Raw genomic sequence first — 14,761 nt, 5'->3', positions numbered from 1 at the left:
AATAAAATAAAACTATGAAATATCCGGATCAAGAGGAACTAATGAGGAACAGCCAATATGGATTTGGGAAAGCAAGTTTGTGTTTGACATGGGATTGTTTGAGGAGGTGACAGATCTGAAGAATGGGGAATGAAGTGAAACAGTGTACATGGTCTTAATGAGTCACACGGGCAGAAGGGTTAATGAGTTTGGAACCATGAGGATGGTAGAAAATTGTTACAAAACTTCTTGTGGAGAGAGAAACAGAGTCGGAGCTCAGGGCAATTTCTAAGCGTGATGAGAAATAGCTAATACAGTTTAGATTAACTGGTCATTTATCTTGGCACTATTTGTGGGATCTTGCTATGTGTGAATTTGCTGCTCTGTTTAATTACAAAATAACTAGCTGCACTTTAAGAGGAATTCATTAACTGTGAAGCATGTGAAATGTAACGTTATCCTTTCAAGCACAGATGTTTTTAATTACGGCTTAATTTCTCAGGTTTGTATTTTACCTTGCTGACGGCTATTTGACGATGGATAATCCACGGGAAATGCTTAATTTTTGCTAAGTGATTTTTGTTTTCTCTAATGGTGAGTAGCTGGCGCTTCCAGCATTTCACCTCCCATCAGGATTCTGATGCCACTGACAGTCCTGCAATGATTAAATGGAGTCCTTGGCACAAGGCTGTTTGATGAAATTAACATAAGAACATAAGAACTAGGAGCAGGAGTAGGCCATCTGGCCCCTCGAGCCTGCTCCGCCATTCAATAAGATCATGGCTGATCTTTTCGTGGACTCAGCTCCACTTATCCATTCACTCACCATAACCCTTAATTCCTTTACTGTTCAAAAATTTATCTATCCTTGCCTTAAAAACATCCAATGAGGTAGCCTCAACTGCTTCACTGGGCAGGGAATTCCACAGATTCACAACCCTTTGTGTGAAGAAGTTCCTCCTCAACTCAGTCCTAAATCTGCTTCCCCTTATTTTGAGGCTATGCCCCCTAGTTCTAGTTTCACCCGCCAGTGGAAACAACTTCCCTGCTTTTATCTTATCTATTCCCTTCATAATCTTATATGTTTCTATAAGATCTCCCCTCATTCTTCTGAATTCCAATGAGTATAGCCCCAGTCTACTCAGTCTCTCCTCATAAGCCAACCCTCTCAACTCCAGAATCAACCTAGTGAATCTCCTCTGCACCCCCTCCAGTGCCAGTATATCCTTTCTCAAGTAAGAAGGCTAAAACTGTACACAGTACTCCAGATGTGGCCTCACCAGCACCTTATACAGCTGCAACATAACCTCGCTGTTTTTAAACTCCATCCCTCTAGCAATGAAGGACAAAATTCCATTTGCCTTCTTAATTACCTGCTGCACCTGCAAACCAACTCCTTGAGATTCCTGCACAAGGACACACAGGTCCCTCTGCACGGCAGCATGCTGCAATTTTTTACCATTTAAATAATAGTCCATTTTGCTGTTATTCCTACCAAAATGGATGACCTCATATTTACCAACATTGTACTCCATCTGCCAGACCCTTGCCCACTCACTTAGACTATCTATACCCCTTTGCAGACTTTCAGCGTCCTCTGCACACTTTGCTCTTCCACCCATCTTAGTATCATCTGCGAATTTTGACACACTACACTTGGTTCCCAAATTGTCCCCATTCAGCCCAGTACATTTGGTCAAAGTAGCAATATTTCATTGATGGTGTCAGGGATGGAGTGCTGTGTGACATTAGCTTACAGTTAGCTCTGCATTTTTCATAGGAAATATATCACTGGAGAAAAGCAAGCGAACGAAGCCATGCCATTGGCTCCCAGATCAAGGTTGGGAGGATATTATCCGTTTGGCAGAAGCTTTCCCGGAAAAGTTTGGAACACTTCCAGACGACATGCAAATGCATCATGCAGAGTGGCAAGCGGTAAGTAATAAACTCATTGCCATTTCAGTGATGGAGACTATTGAACAAATGTTAATATCAAAGGCTAATGGAGCAAAGGCAGGCAACTGTAATTGAGATACAGATAAGCAATGATCTAATTTACTGATATCACAGACTCGAGGTGCTGAATGGCCTCCTTCTATTCCTGTGTAATGAGAAACACTTCAGAATTATGTAATCAACACAGTTGGGAATGGGAAACTGAGGTCATTGTAGTACCAGCAACAGTTGCATCATCATCGCTTTTGTGTGTCACATAGTGAGATGAAACAGAGAAAATAGGAGCAGGAGGAGGCCATTTGGCCCTTCGAACCTACTCCACTATTAATTACGATCATGGCTCATCATCCAACTCAATAGCCTAATCCTGCTTTCTCCCCATAACCTTTGATCCCATTCGCCCCAAGTGCTATATCCAGCTGCCTCTCGAATACATTCAATGTTTTGGCATCAACTACTTTCTGTGGTAATGAATTCCACAGGCTCACCACTCTTTGAGTGAAGAAATGTTTCCTCACCTCCGTCCTAAATGGTCTACCCTGAGTCCTCAGACTGTGACCCCTGGTTTTGGATACCCCCACCATTGGGAATATCCTCCCTGCATCTACCCTGTCTAGTCCTGTTAGAATTTTATAATTCTCTATGAGATCCCCCCCTCATTCGTCTGAACTCCAGTGAAAACAATCCTAACCTAGTCAATCTCTCCTCATTTGTCAGTCCGGACATCCCCGGAATCAGTCTGGTAAACCTTCGCTGCACTCCCTTGAGAGCAAGAACATCCTTCCTCAGAAAAGGAGACCAAAACTGCACACAATACTCTCGGTGTGGCCTCACCAAGGCCCTGTATAATTGCAACAACACATCCCTGTTCCTGTATTCGAAACCTCGCGCTATGAAGTCCGACATACCATTTACTTTCTTTATCGCCTGCTGCACCTGCATGCTTGCCTTCAGTGACTGGGGCACAAAGACAGCCAGGTCCCGCTGCACACTCCCCTCTCCCAATTTACAGCCATTCAGGTAGTAATCTGCCTTCTTGTTTTTGCTTCCAAAGTGAATAACCTCACATTTACCCAAATTATACTGCATCTGCCATCGATTTGCACACTCACCCAACCTGTCCAGATCATTCTGAAGGATCTCTGCATCCTCGTCATAGTTCACCCTCCCACCCAACTTGGGATCATCTGCAAACTTTGAGATGTTACATTTTGTTCCCTTGTCCAGATCATTAATATATATTTTGTGAATAGCTGGGGTCCCAGCACAGATCCCTGTGGCATCCCACTAGTTACTTCCTGCTAATTTGAAAAGGACCCATTAATTCCTACTCTTTGTTTCCTCTCTGCCAACCAGTTTTCTATCCATCTCAATACACTTCCCCCAAATCCCATGCGCTTTAATCTTGCACGATAATCTTTTATGCAGGACTTTGTCAAATCCTTTCTGAAAGTCCAAAAAAAACACATCGACTGGTTCCCCCTTGTCAACTCTACCATGTGTTTTCATTTTGCATGTTAACCTCTAATGGGGGACTTTACCAAAAGCTTTCTAAAAATCCACTGGTTCACCCGTATCTATTTTACTAGTTATGTCCTCAAACTCCAGTAGGTTTGTCAAACACGATTTCCCTTTAATAAATCCATGTTGACTTGGTCTAATCCCATTGACATTTTCTAAGTGTTATCACATTTTAAAAAATAGATTCCAGCATTTTCCCTACTGCTGATGTTAGACTAACTGGCCTATCATTCGCTGTTGTCTCCCTCTGTTTTAAGTAGCAGGGTTACATTTGCCATTCTGTTGGAAGATGCCATCCAACACATCCACTATTTCCATGACTACTCATTCGCAGATGGATTGGGATCAGCTTTGGTTCCAGTTTTCTCCCAACACTGGAGAGTGGTTCTGTAGGATCAGCTGTGGATTGGTGTACCAGTGCATGATGCAGCACCGTGCTGAGTCAAAGCTTTATTCCCCTCCCAACCTAACCCTTGAGACTGAGAAAATCCTGAGGACCACTCATTTGATGATACTGTGATATCTTTAGGATGAATGAAGTGTGACATTTTTCATTTTGATCCAGCATACTTCAAGGAATCTGTTAAAAGTGAAAAACACGGTAAGCAATCGACCTGGAATTGTGCATTTAAAATTACAGGTGCTGGTGGCTTTGAGTTAAAACCATTGGTAAAGACTGTAGGGGTGGTGATGGCCTATTGGAATTATCACTAGATTATTAATCCAGAAACTCAGCTAATGTTCTGGGGACCTGGGTTTGAATCCCGCCACGGCAGATGGTGAAATTTGACGTCAATGAAAAGAATACCTGGAATTAAGAATCTATTGGTGACCATGAAACCATTGTCGATTGTCAGAAAAAACCCATCCAGTTCACTCATGTCCTTTAGGAAGGAAATCTGCCATCCTTACCTGGTCTGGCCTACATGTGATTCCAGAACCACAACAATGTGGTTGACTCTTGATTTCCCTCAGGCAACTAGGGATGGGCAATAAATGCTGGCCAGCCAGTGATGCCCATGTCCCACGGATGAATAAAAAAAAATTGGTTGAGTGGATGAGATGTGAGTTGTAGCTTGAATTCATGGCCAGTTGGTGGCAGCAGTAGGACATCAAGCCAAGAGCAGTTCAGAAGGATGGTTCCAGACTCCGAGGGCAGGGTCTTACCCCGAGGGTCCAGACCTTGATGTCAGGAGCAAGTGGAGTTTTTTGTGGTCAAACATGCGCTGCCGTAATTTGTAGAGGACTGTTCTGGCTCAGATGATCCAGGGTTGACCTCCTTAACGATGGTGACCTCACTCTTCACCCCACTGTGATTTTCCAGGCTTTGCCAATTAGCGGCCGGGGATAGAGTCACCACCTGGGCTGGCTCTCGGAGGGCCAATAGGGGGCCTCTAGACATAGAACATAGAACATAGAACATTACAGCGCAGAACAGGCCCTTCGGCCCACGATGTTGCACCGACCAGTTAAAAAAAAACAAACTGTGACCCTCCAACCTAAACCAATTTCTTTTCGTCCATGAACCTATCTACGGATCTCTTAAACGCCCCCAAACTAGGCGCATTTACTACTGATGCTGGCAGGGCATTCCAATCCCTCACCACCCTCTGGGTAAAGAACCTACCCCTGACATCGGTTCTATAACTACCCCCCCTCAATTTAAAGCCATGCCCCCTCGTGCTGGATTTCTCCATCAGAGGAAAAAGGCTATCACTATCCACCCTATCTAAACCTCTAATCATCTTATATGTTTCAATAAGATCCCCTCTTAGCCGCCATAAGGGAATGGAGTCGATAGTTCAGGTGAGAGAGAGAGAGAGAATACGTCTCCATTCTATCCAACTTCTTGAACTTTTAAATTTAAAAATAAACTCAACGGCCACAGCTAAGGCCAGGCAGATGGAGAAGGCCTCAAAAGCTGCCTGGAGGCCACCTTGAGGCAGCTTTCCTAGTCCTCAGCGTGTCCATAGAAAGTGGAAACATCCATTAAGCCTCTGATAATGGACCTTACTAGGTCCTTAACAATCTCAGTTACTCACTGTCTACAGGCAAGCAGCCCTGTCAACCCCCATCCCACCTTCGGGAAAATGGTGTGCCAATTTTTGCATTTGTCTGCTGCCATGCTCGCCTCCATTAGGAGGGCTTCTTGAAGCAGTGTGTAGATAGTCCAACGAGGGAAGGGGCCATACTGGACCTGTATTGGTGAATGAGCCCGGCCAGGTGGTCAATGTTTCAGTAGGGAAGCAGTTTGGGAATAGTGACCACAATTCAGTAAGCTTTAAGGTACTGATGGATAAAGATAAGTGTAGTCCCCAAATGAAGGTGCTACATTGGGGGAAGACTAATTACAACAATATTAGGTAGTAACTGAAGAATGTAGATTGGGGGCAGATGTTTGAGGGCAAATCAACATCTGGCAAGTGGGAGGCTTTCAGGTGTAAGTTGATAGGGATTCAGGACTGGCACATTCCTGTAAGGATGTAGGATAAGTATGGCATGTTTTGGGAACCTTGGATAATGAGAGATATTGTGAGCCTAGTCAAAGAGAAAAAAGAAGCAATTGTCAAAGCTAGGAGGCTGGGAACACACGAAGCAAGTGTGGAATACAAGGAAAGTAGAAAGAAACTTAAGCAAGGAGTAAGGAGGGCTAAAAGGTGTCACCAAAAGTCATTGGCCAGCAGGATTAAGGAAAATCCCAAGGCTTTTTATACATATATAAAGAGCAAGAGGGTAGCCAGGGAGAGGATTGGCCACTCAAGGACAGGGGAGGGAATCTATGCGTGGAGTCAGAGGAAATGGGCGCGGTATTAAATGAGTACTTTGTGTCATTATTCACCAAAGAGAAGGACTTGGTGGATGATGAGTCTGGGAAAGGGTGTGTAGATAGTTTGCCTCATGTTGAGATCAAAAAGGAGAAGGTATTGGGGTTCTTGAGAAACACCAAGGTAGACAAGTCCCCAGGGCCTGATGGGATATACCCCAGAATACTGAGAGAGGCAAGGGAGGAAATTGCTGGGGCCTGGAGGGAAATATTTGTATCCTCACTGGCTACAGGGGAGGTACAGTAAGAAGTCTCACAACATCAGGTTAAGTCCAACAGGCTTATTTGGCAGCACAAGCTTTCGGAGTGCTGCTCCTTCATCAGATGAGTGAGGATTTGTGTTCACAAATAGGGCATATACAGAGTTAAGTTTGTGTCTGTACATGCCCTGTTTGTGAACACAAGTTCTCACTCACCTCTTGAAGGAGCAGAGCTCCGAAAGCTTATGCTGCCAAATAAACCTGTCGGACTTTAACCTGGTGTTGTGAGACTTCTTACTGTGCTTACTCCATTCCAACGCCAGCATCTCCACATACAGGGGAGGTCCCAGAGGATTGGAGAATAGCCAATGTTGTTCCTTTGTTTAAGAAGGGTAGCAAGGATAATCCAGGTAATTACAGGCCGGTGAGCCTTACATCAGTGGTAGGGAAGTTATTGGAGAGGATTCTTCGAGACAGGATTTACTCCCACTTGGAAATACGTTGATGTATTAGCGAGAGGCAACATGGTTTTGTGAAGGGGAGGTCGTGTCTCACTAACTTGATCGAGTTTTTCGAGGAAGTGATGAAGATGATTGATGAGGGTAGGGCAGTGGATGTTGTCTACATGGACTTCAGTAAGGCCTTTGACAAGGTTCCCTCATGGCAGACTGGTGCAGAAGATGAAGTTGCATGGGGTCAGAGGTGAGCTGGCAAGATGGATAGAGAACTGGCTCGGTCAAAGAAGACAGAGGGTAGCAGTGGAAGGGTGCGTTTCTGAATGGAGGGCTGTGACAAGTGACGTTCCTCAGGGGTCAGAGCTGGGACCTTTGTTGTTTGTAATATATATAAATGATTTGGAGGAAGTTGTAACTGGTTTGATTAGTAAGTTTGCGGATGACACAAAGGTTGGTGGAATTGCGGATAGCAATGAGGACCATCAGAGGATACAACCGGATACAGATCTTGGAGACTTGGGCAGAGAGATGGCAGATGGAGTTTAATCCGGACAAATGTAAGGTAATGCATTTTGGAAGGCCTAATACAGATAGGGAATAATACAGTAAATGGCAGAGCCCTCAAGAGCATTAATAGATAGAGGGATTTGGGTGTACAGGTACACGGGTCACTGAAAGTGGCAATGCAGGTGGAGAAGGTAGTCAAGAAGGCATACGACATGCTTGCCTTCATCGGCCGGGGCATTGAGTTTAAAAATTGGCGAGTCATGTTACAGCTTTATAGAACCTTAGTTAGGCCACACTTGGAATATAGTGTTCAATTCTGCTCGCCACACTACCAGAAGGATGTGGAAGCTTTGGAGAGGGTACAGAAAAGATTTACCAGGATGTTGCCTGGTATGGAGGGCATTAGCTATGAGGAGAGGTTGGAGAAACTTGGTTTGTTCTCACTGGAGTGACAGAGGTTGAGGGGTGACCTGATAGAAGTCTACAACATTATGAGGGGCATGGACAGAGTGGATAGTCAGAAGCTTTTTCCCAGGGTGGAAGAGTCAATTACTAGGGGGGATAGGTTTAAGGTGCGAGTGGCAAGGTTTAAAGGAGATGTATGAGGCAAGTTTTTTACACAGAGGGTGGTGGGTGCCTGGAACTCACTGTCGATGGAGCTAGTGGAAGTGGATACGATAGTGAGTTTGAAGGGGCGTCTGGACAAATACATGAATAGGATGGGAATAGAGGGATATGGCCCCCGGAAGAGTAGGGGGTTTTAGTTAAGTCGGGCAGCATGGTCGGTGCAGGCTTGGAGGACCGAAGGGCCTGTTCCTGTGCTGTAATTTTCTTTGTTCTTTGTCAAAGTTTCTACCCTGTGTGAAAGTTATATAAATCCTGAGAACATTGCCATCACCATTATCAGCTTATAGGCAACACGGTGGCACAATGGTTAGCACTGCTGCCTCACAGTGCCAGGGACCCGGGTTCAATTCTGGCCTCAGGTGATTGTCTGTGCGGAGTACGTATGTTCTCCCCGTGTCTGCATGGGTTTTCTCCTGGTGCTCCGGTTTCCTCCCACATTCTGAAAGGCGCGCTGGTTAGGTGCATTGGCCTTACGAAGTGTGCAGGAGTATGGGATAGGGTGGGGGTGGAAGGGCCTGGGTAAGATGTCGGTGTGGTACTGATGGGCTGAATTGCCTCCCCCTGCACTGGAGGGATTCTATGATGACCAGACGTTCCGGTTTTGCCGGGACTGTTCCAGTTTTTCATTAAATCTCTTGGTGTCCCGACAATTTGCTCAAAATTGCCCAAATATTCTGGTTGCATCTTTTCTCTCTTTACATGTCAAAGATTTCCATCAGCGTCTCTCTCCCCCTAACCCTCATCCTTCATTTACAGTTGGCAAGCCCTAAAATAGAGGGAGTACAACGAAGGTTTACCAGGCTGATTCCTGGGATGGCAGGTCTGTCATATGAGGAGAGACTATGTCAGTTAGGATTATATTCACTGGAGTTTAGAAGAGTGAGAGAGGATCTCATAGAAAATTATAAAATTCTAACAGGGTTAGACAGGGTAGATTCAGAAAGAATGTTCCCGATGGTGGGGGAGTCCAGAACTAGGGGTCATAGTTTCAGGGTAAGGGGTAAACCTTTTAAAACTGAGGTGAGGAGAAATTTCTTCACCCAGAGGGTGGTGAATGTGTGGAATTCACTACCGCAAAAAATAGCTGAGGCCAAAACTGTCTGATTTCAAGAAGCTCTTGGGGCTAAAGGGATCGAGGGATATGGGAGGAAGCGGGGATCAGGATATTGAATTCGATGATCAGCCATGATGAAAATGAATGGTGGAGCAGGCTCGAAGGGCCGAATGGCCTGACCTGCTTCTAGATTCTATGTTTCTCTATCCCTCTTGGCTGCACCCTGCAAATTGGAAATCTCCGACTCACTTATCAGTGAGCGAAATACTTTGTGCAAAAATCCATCTCACAGTCATCCAGAGCTGGAACTGAGGCGATTCCCCTGCAAACACAATTACTGCGGGTAGTTAGGGGTTACTGGGTGTAATTAGGGTTACTGGGGCAATTAGGAGTTACTGGAGTAATTAGGAGTTCTTGGGGGTAATTAGGGGTCTCTGCGGTAATTAGGGGTTACTGGGGATAATTATGAGTTGCTGAAGTAATTAGGGGTTACTGGGGGTAATTAGGGGTTACTGGGGTAATTAGGGGTCACTGGGGTAATTGGGGGGGTTACTGGGGGTAATTAGGAGTTATTAGGGTAAGTGGGGGTTACAGGTGTAATTTGGGGTTACTTGGGGTAATTAGGGGTTGCTGGGCTAATTAGGAGTTATTGGGGTAATTAAGAGTTACAGGGTAATTGGGGTTACAGGGTAATTGGGGTTACTGGGGGTAATTGGGGGTTACTAGGGTAATTAGGGATTACAGGGTAATTGGGGTTACTGGGGGTAACTGGGGTTACTGGGGTAATTGGGAGTTACTAGGGTAATTAGGGATTACAGGGTAATTAGGGGTTACTGGAGGTAATTAGGAGTTACTGGGGGTAATTATTGGTTACAGGGTAATTAGGGGTTACTGGGGGTAATTAGGGGTTACTGGGGGTAATTAGGGGTTACTGGGGATAATAAGGAGTTACTGGTGGTAATTAGGGGTTACTGGGGTCTTTCAGAGTTATTGGGGAAAATTAGGGGTTATTGGGGTAGTTAGGGGTTACTGGGTAGCACAAAATGTAACAAAATAATACAGTATCATCACAAATATTTGATGGAATCGGTGTGGGTTAGTGTACAAGTTTTATTCTGGCTGAATCTCTTGTATGAACTGATGGGATGAAGAGTGGTTTTTAAATCTGGAGCAGAGTTGGTAACAACACTGCAGTAATCTACACACTGTGGATCGGGTGTGAGTATGGTGGGCAGTTTAGTTTTAGCATGGAGGTGACTGAGGTTAAAGAGTTTTCCACCTCGGCAGTGTTTAATACTAAGATCGGAGGGAAGTCGATTGTTGATGAGGTGAGTAGCCGCTGTGGGACAGATTGTAAATAGCATGGCGACTATCTCTGCTTTACTTGACCCTGGTCCAGATTCTGAATGTGAACTGTCTCTGATGTCTCACTGAAGACTGCTGCAGCCTATCATCGTGAAGCAATTGCAGGATTGTAATGAAGATTTTTGGACATCCAAATCTCTGGGGCAGAATCCACAGAGCCTCCCCATTTATTGAGTCAAATGCTTTGGCGAGGTCAGTGAATGCAGTGAAGTGTTCCTGTGTTGTCCTCAACATCTTGGATTTCTCTGGCAACAAAGACCATGTCAGAGGTTCCTCTGGAAGGACTAAAGCCGCACCGTGTCTTTGAGGGACTTTCCTCAGCCACAGGAGGAGGGTGATTCAGGAGAATGATGTCAAGATTCTCCCAGCTACAGACAACAGGGAAACACCTCAATAGTTTCCACAGTATCACTTACCTCCCACCCTGAAGACATTAACAAATGCCCAATTCCTGAAGTTGCAGGGGTTTGTCTTCCTCACCAATTCACATGGATGAGTGCACGGAGTCTTGATGTGAGCAATGGTCCACTGACTTTCAGGACCTCAGAATAGCATCAGCGCCACAAGGGCATGGATGTGAAGGTATGTGAAGAGATACACACAAGAACACTGTAACTGACATGGAAAATTGTTCACTGCAATATTTATATACATTTTATCTTCTTCTCAGCTTATATTTTTCAATTTCAACAATACCCATGTATGTTTGATTTCTTAGGAAGGAGAGAAGGGGGAATTGGAATGGATTTAGAAGGGAGGAGCCCAAAGGGTTTGAGTCCAGGGAAGTGACTGAGGTGCCAGGGGAGCAGGTCACCACCTGCGATGAGATGAGCTTGGGACAAGTGGACACAGACCGCCCCCAGTGGAGAGGCTGAGCTCAGGCACTCAGAAGCATTACTACTTACCATTGGAGAACTGCGGACTGCACCTCTGCATTCCAACAATTTGAAAATGCTAACAATGTCATGAATATATTACATTTCTATTAATTTTAATGCTAAAACGGTTTAGATCGCTATTAAATCCAAGAAAACTGTTTGAATCCTGACATTTTACACCTCCTTACACACAGATGCAATGGTGATGTGTTGTGTATTTTGTTCTTTCAGTGGTATGACCTTGATGCACCAGAACAAACTGGATTCCCTCTCCAGTACAAGAAGAGTTTGGATAATTTCCAGAAGCTGCTTCTGTTGCGGTGTTTCCGGGTTGATCGTGTTTACCGTGCTGTGATGGACTATATCACTGTCACAATGGGAGAAACGTAAGTGATTGAATTACCTGGGCAAGGAATCAGCCATGGCAGCTGCAGAAACATTAAATATCAATTACCTGACCATAAAAATGGATCAGGTTTCAGCATAGGCAGAGCCTCAGACATTTCTGCGCAATATTTATCCTATTTTAGCCACTGAGATCTTTGCAGCTTTACAAATACACATTTATTAACAACCTAAAGGATACTTTTATTCAATTTCTGTATATGAGAAAGTTCAAAGTGTGAGGAGTCCTTCCTCAGTTTTCTGGTTTTTAATGTTAGGGTGATTGGTTATAGGTTCCCTTTTACTGTGGAAATGATACTGGGCTCATTTCAGACTGAGAGCTTCTTGTCCTCTCAGAGTTTATTGGGAGAAATGGGTCAGATTAAGCCTATTACAACTGTCTTCACTTACCCTTTTTTGGAATTGCTGAGTACTTTCCACTTACTGATACATTTGTATGCTGGGAGGCAGAATTTATTTTGCTGGAATGAATAAATCTGGCTAGCTGTTACTGTGCTCCAGTGTTGCTTCAGGTGTATCAGATAGCAGCCAGTAATCTGAGTGAGTTTCTTAATACAATTAGAATCCACTCTAAATAATAGATACAGGAAAACTGCAGCTGTGTGTCCGTCCCTTCAACAAATTAGAAAGGGTTTCTCCAGAACAGGCCATCCTGTGTTTATCTCATTAAACAGCTCGAATCCATGGATCTTTATTTTATGCTAAAAATGACTTTTTGGCAAAATCACCGTGTACCAAAAAGCTAATTCAATAGTCTGTTACCGTCTTGTCAGCCTCACCAGATATACAGTATTTTTATTACAACACAGAACTGCCAAGTACCAATAGATTTAGAAAAACAATATTAAATGCTGTTGACCGGAAAATGTTCATTCAGTTTGATAACACCGGCACGCGTGCTGATTTAATCCTTTCCATTTTCACCAGGTTTGTTCAACCTCCCGTCATTAGTTTTGAGGCCATCTTTGAACAAAGCACAGCAAATTCTCCCATTGTCTTCATCCTGAGCCCTGGCTCCGATCCAGCATCTGATCTCTTAAAGCTGGCTGAGAGGTCGGGTTTTGGAACAAGTAGACTTAAATTCCTCGCTATGGGACAAGGGCAAGAAAAGGTATATAAACCGTGTCTGTTGGAGTATAATGGAAAAACCCATTGAATTTGCATTGTCAATGCTGTCTCTTAGCTCTGCCATCAGAGCCGCAGCTAATATATGTTCATTCAACCATTCCTGGAGTATCAGTACTGTGGCTTTGCCTACACGTCACAGACCACGGTTATATGTCATATGTCCACACTGGCAGTATGATTATTCCAGACAGCCTGAGATCTGGAGCAAGTGGAAGCTTGAGTAAGGTGGGGCGGAGTAACACATTTACACCATGCAATGTGAAACAATTCCCTTACTCCCAGCTTTTTTTCCAATAAGATGCTGGTGTCTGCTGGGAATTGACTCCACAAAGTTCCAGAAGCTTGCTTCCACACTCATTCTTGATGCATGAACCGAGATGAGTTACTTCTGCCCAGAGAGAGCCTCACAGCACAGTCTGATCCATTCGTGCCTGCCATGCATCTAGGTCCGCTTTCTGGCAAATGATACTGAGGCGTGATCTGGAAGTAGGAGCCTTGGTCGATTGATTGTCTAATGCCAGTGTGTCCCTACACCCACCCAGCCTGGGATAGACACCAACTCAGCCTCCCGCCCAGGATCAACAAGAACCACGGCTGTAGCCTGGAATCTTGGTCTGTTATAAGGAGAGGCTTGATAGACTGGGACTTTTTTCTCTGGAATGTAGAAGGCTGAGGGGTGATTTTATAGAGGTCTATAAAATAATGAGGGGCATAAATCAGCTAGATAGTCAATATCTTTTCCCATTCGTCAGCCCACTGGCCCAAAACCTCACCAAAATCTGGACATTAGTGTTGGTGGAATTAGCAGATGGATGTTTAATGTGTTTTTGTAGCATTCTTCGGTCCATTACTTTAACCCATTTAAAATAAATTTAAATCAATACTGCATCCACATTGAAGTGGAGATAGAAGAATATCAAATTAAAGATGTATTTGGATTAATTCAGCCCATCGAGTCCGCTCCGACACACATCAAAAACACCTGAACTCCCACCTAATCCCATCTGCCAGCACTAGGCCCATAGCCCTGAATGTGATGATGTGCCAAGTGCTCATCCGGATACTTTTTAAAGGATGTGAGGCAACCCGCCTCCACCACCCTCCCAGGCAGCGCATTCCCGACCGTCACCACCCTCTGGGTAAAAAATGGTTTTCCTCACATTCCCCCCTAAACCTCCTGCCCCTCACCTTGAGCCTATGTCCCCTCGTGACTGACCCTTCAACGAAGAGGAACAGCTGCTCCTTATCCACTCTGTCCATGTCTCTCATAACCTTGTACACCTCGATCTGGTCGTCCCTCAGTCTTCTCTGCTCTTTTCATAACTTAAATGTTCCATCCCAAGCAGCATCCTGGTGAATCTCCTCTGCACCCCCTCCAGTGCAATCACATCCTTCTGATAATGTGGTGACCAGAACTGCACACAGTACTCTAGCTGTGGCCTCACCAAAGTTCCATACAACTCGAACATGACTTCCCTGCTTTTGCAATCTATGCCTCGATTGGTAAAGACAATGTCGCATATGCCTTTTTCACAACCCTACTAACATGCTCTTCCACTTTCAGAGATCTGTGGACAAACACACCAAGGTCTCTTTGTTCCACAGAACTTCCTAGTGTCCTACCATTCATTGAGTACTTTCTTGTCAAATTACTCCTTCCTTACACTTCTCAGGGTTAAATTCCATCTGTCACTTATCTGCCCATTTGACCATTCCATATATATCTTCTTGTAGCCCAAACCACTTCATCTCACTGTTAACCACTCGTCCAATCTTTGTGTCATCCGCAAATTTACTAATCCTACCCCCCACATAGTCATCAATGTCATTTATATAAATGACGAATAATTGGGGGCCCAACA

The 14,761-nt window shown here is 44.5% G+C and overlaps 1 protein-coding gene across 1 annotated transcript in view; it reads left to right on the top strand.

Annotated features, from left to right (window-relative positions):
- The window catches only part of dnah10 (dynein axonemal heavy chain 10), a 268,946-nt gene that overhangs the window by 217,125 nt on the left and 37,060 nt on the right, over window positions 1–14,761 (top strand). Inside the window, exons 67-69 of the mRNA XM_078226101.1 lie at window positions 1,760–1,914; window positions 11,598–11,752; window positions 12,699–12,882. Coding sequence (XP_078082227.1) covers window positions 1,760–1,914; window positions 11,598–11,752; window positions 12,699–12,882 — 494 coding nt within the window. The remainder of the gene's footprint in view (window positions 1–1,759; window positions 1,915–11,597; window positions 11,753–12,698; window positions 12,883–14,761) is intronic.

Source organism: Mustelus asterias, chromosome 13 (assembly GCF_964213995.1).
Source record: "Mustelus asterias chromosome 13, sMusAst1.hap1.1, whole genome shotgun sequence".
Lineage (NCBI taxonomy): Eukaryota > Metazoa > Chordata > Chondrichthyes > Carcharhiniformes > Triakidae > Mustelus > Mustelus asterias.
The sequence above is the reverse complement of the archived record's forward strand: the minus strand, read 5'-3'. Positions and strand labels throughout refer to the sequence as shown.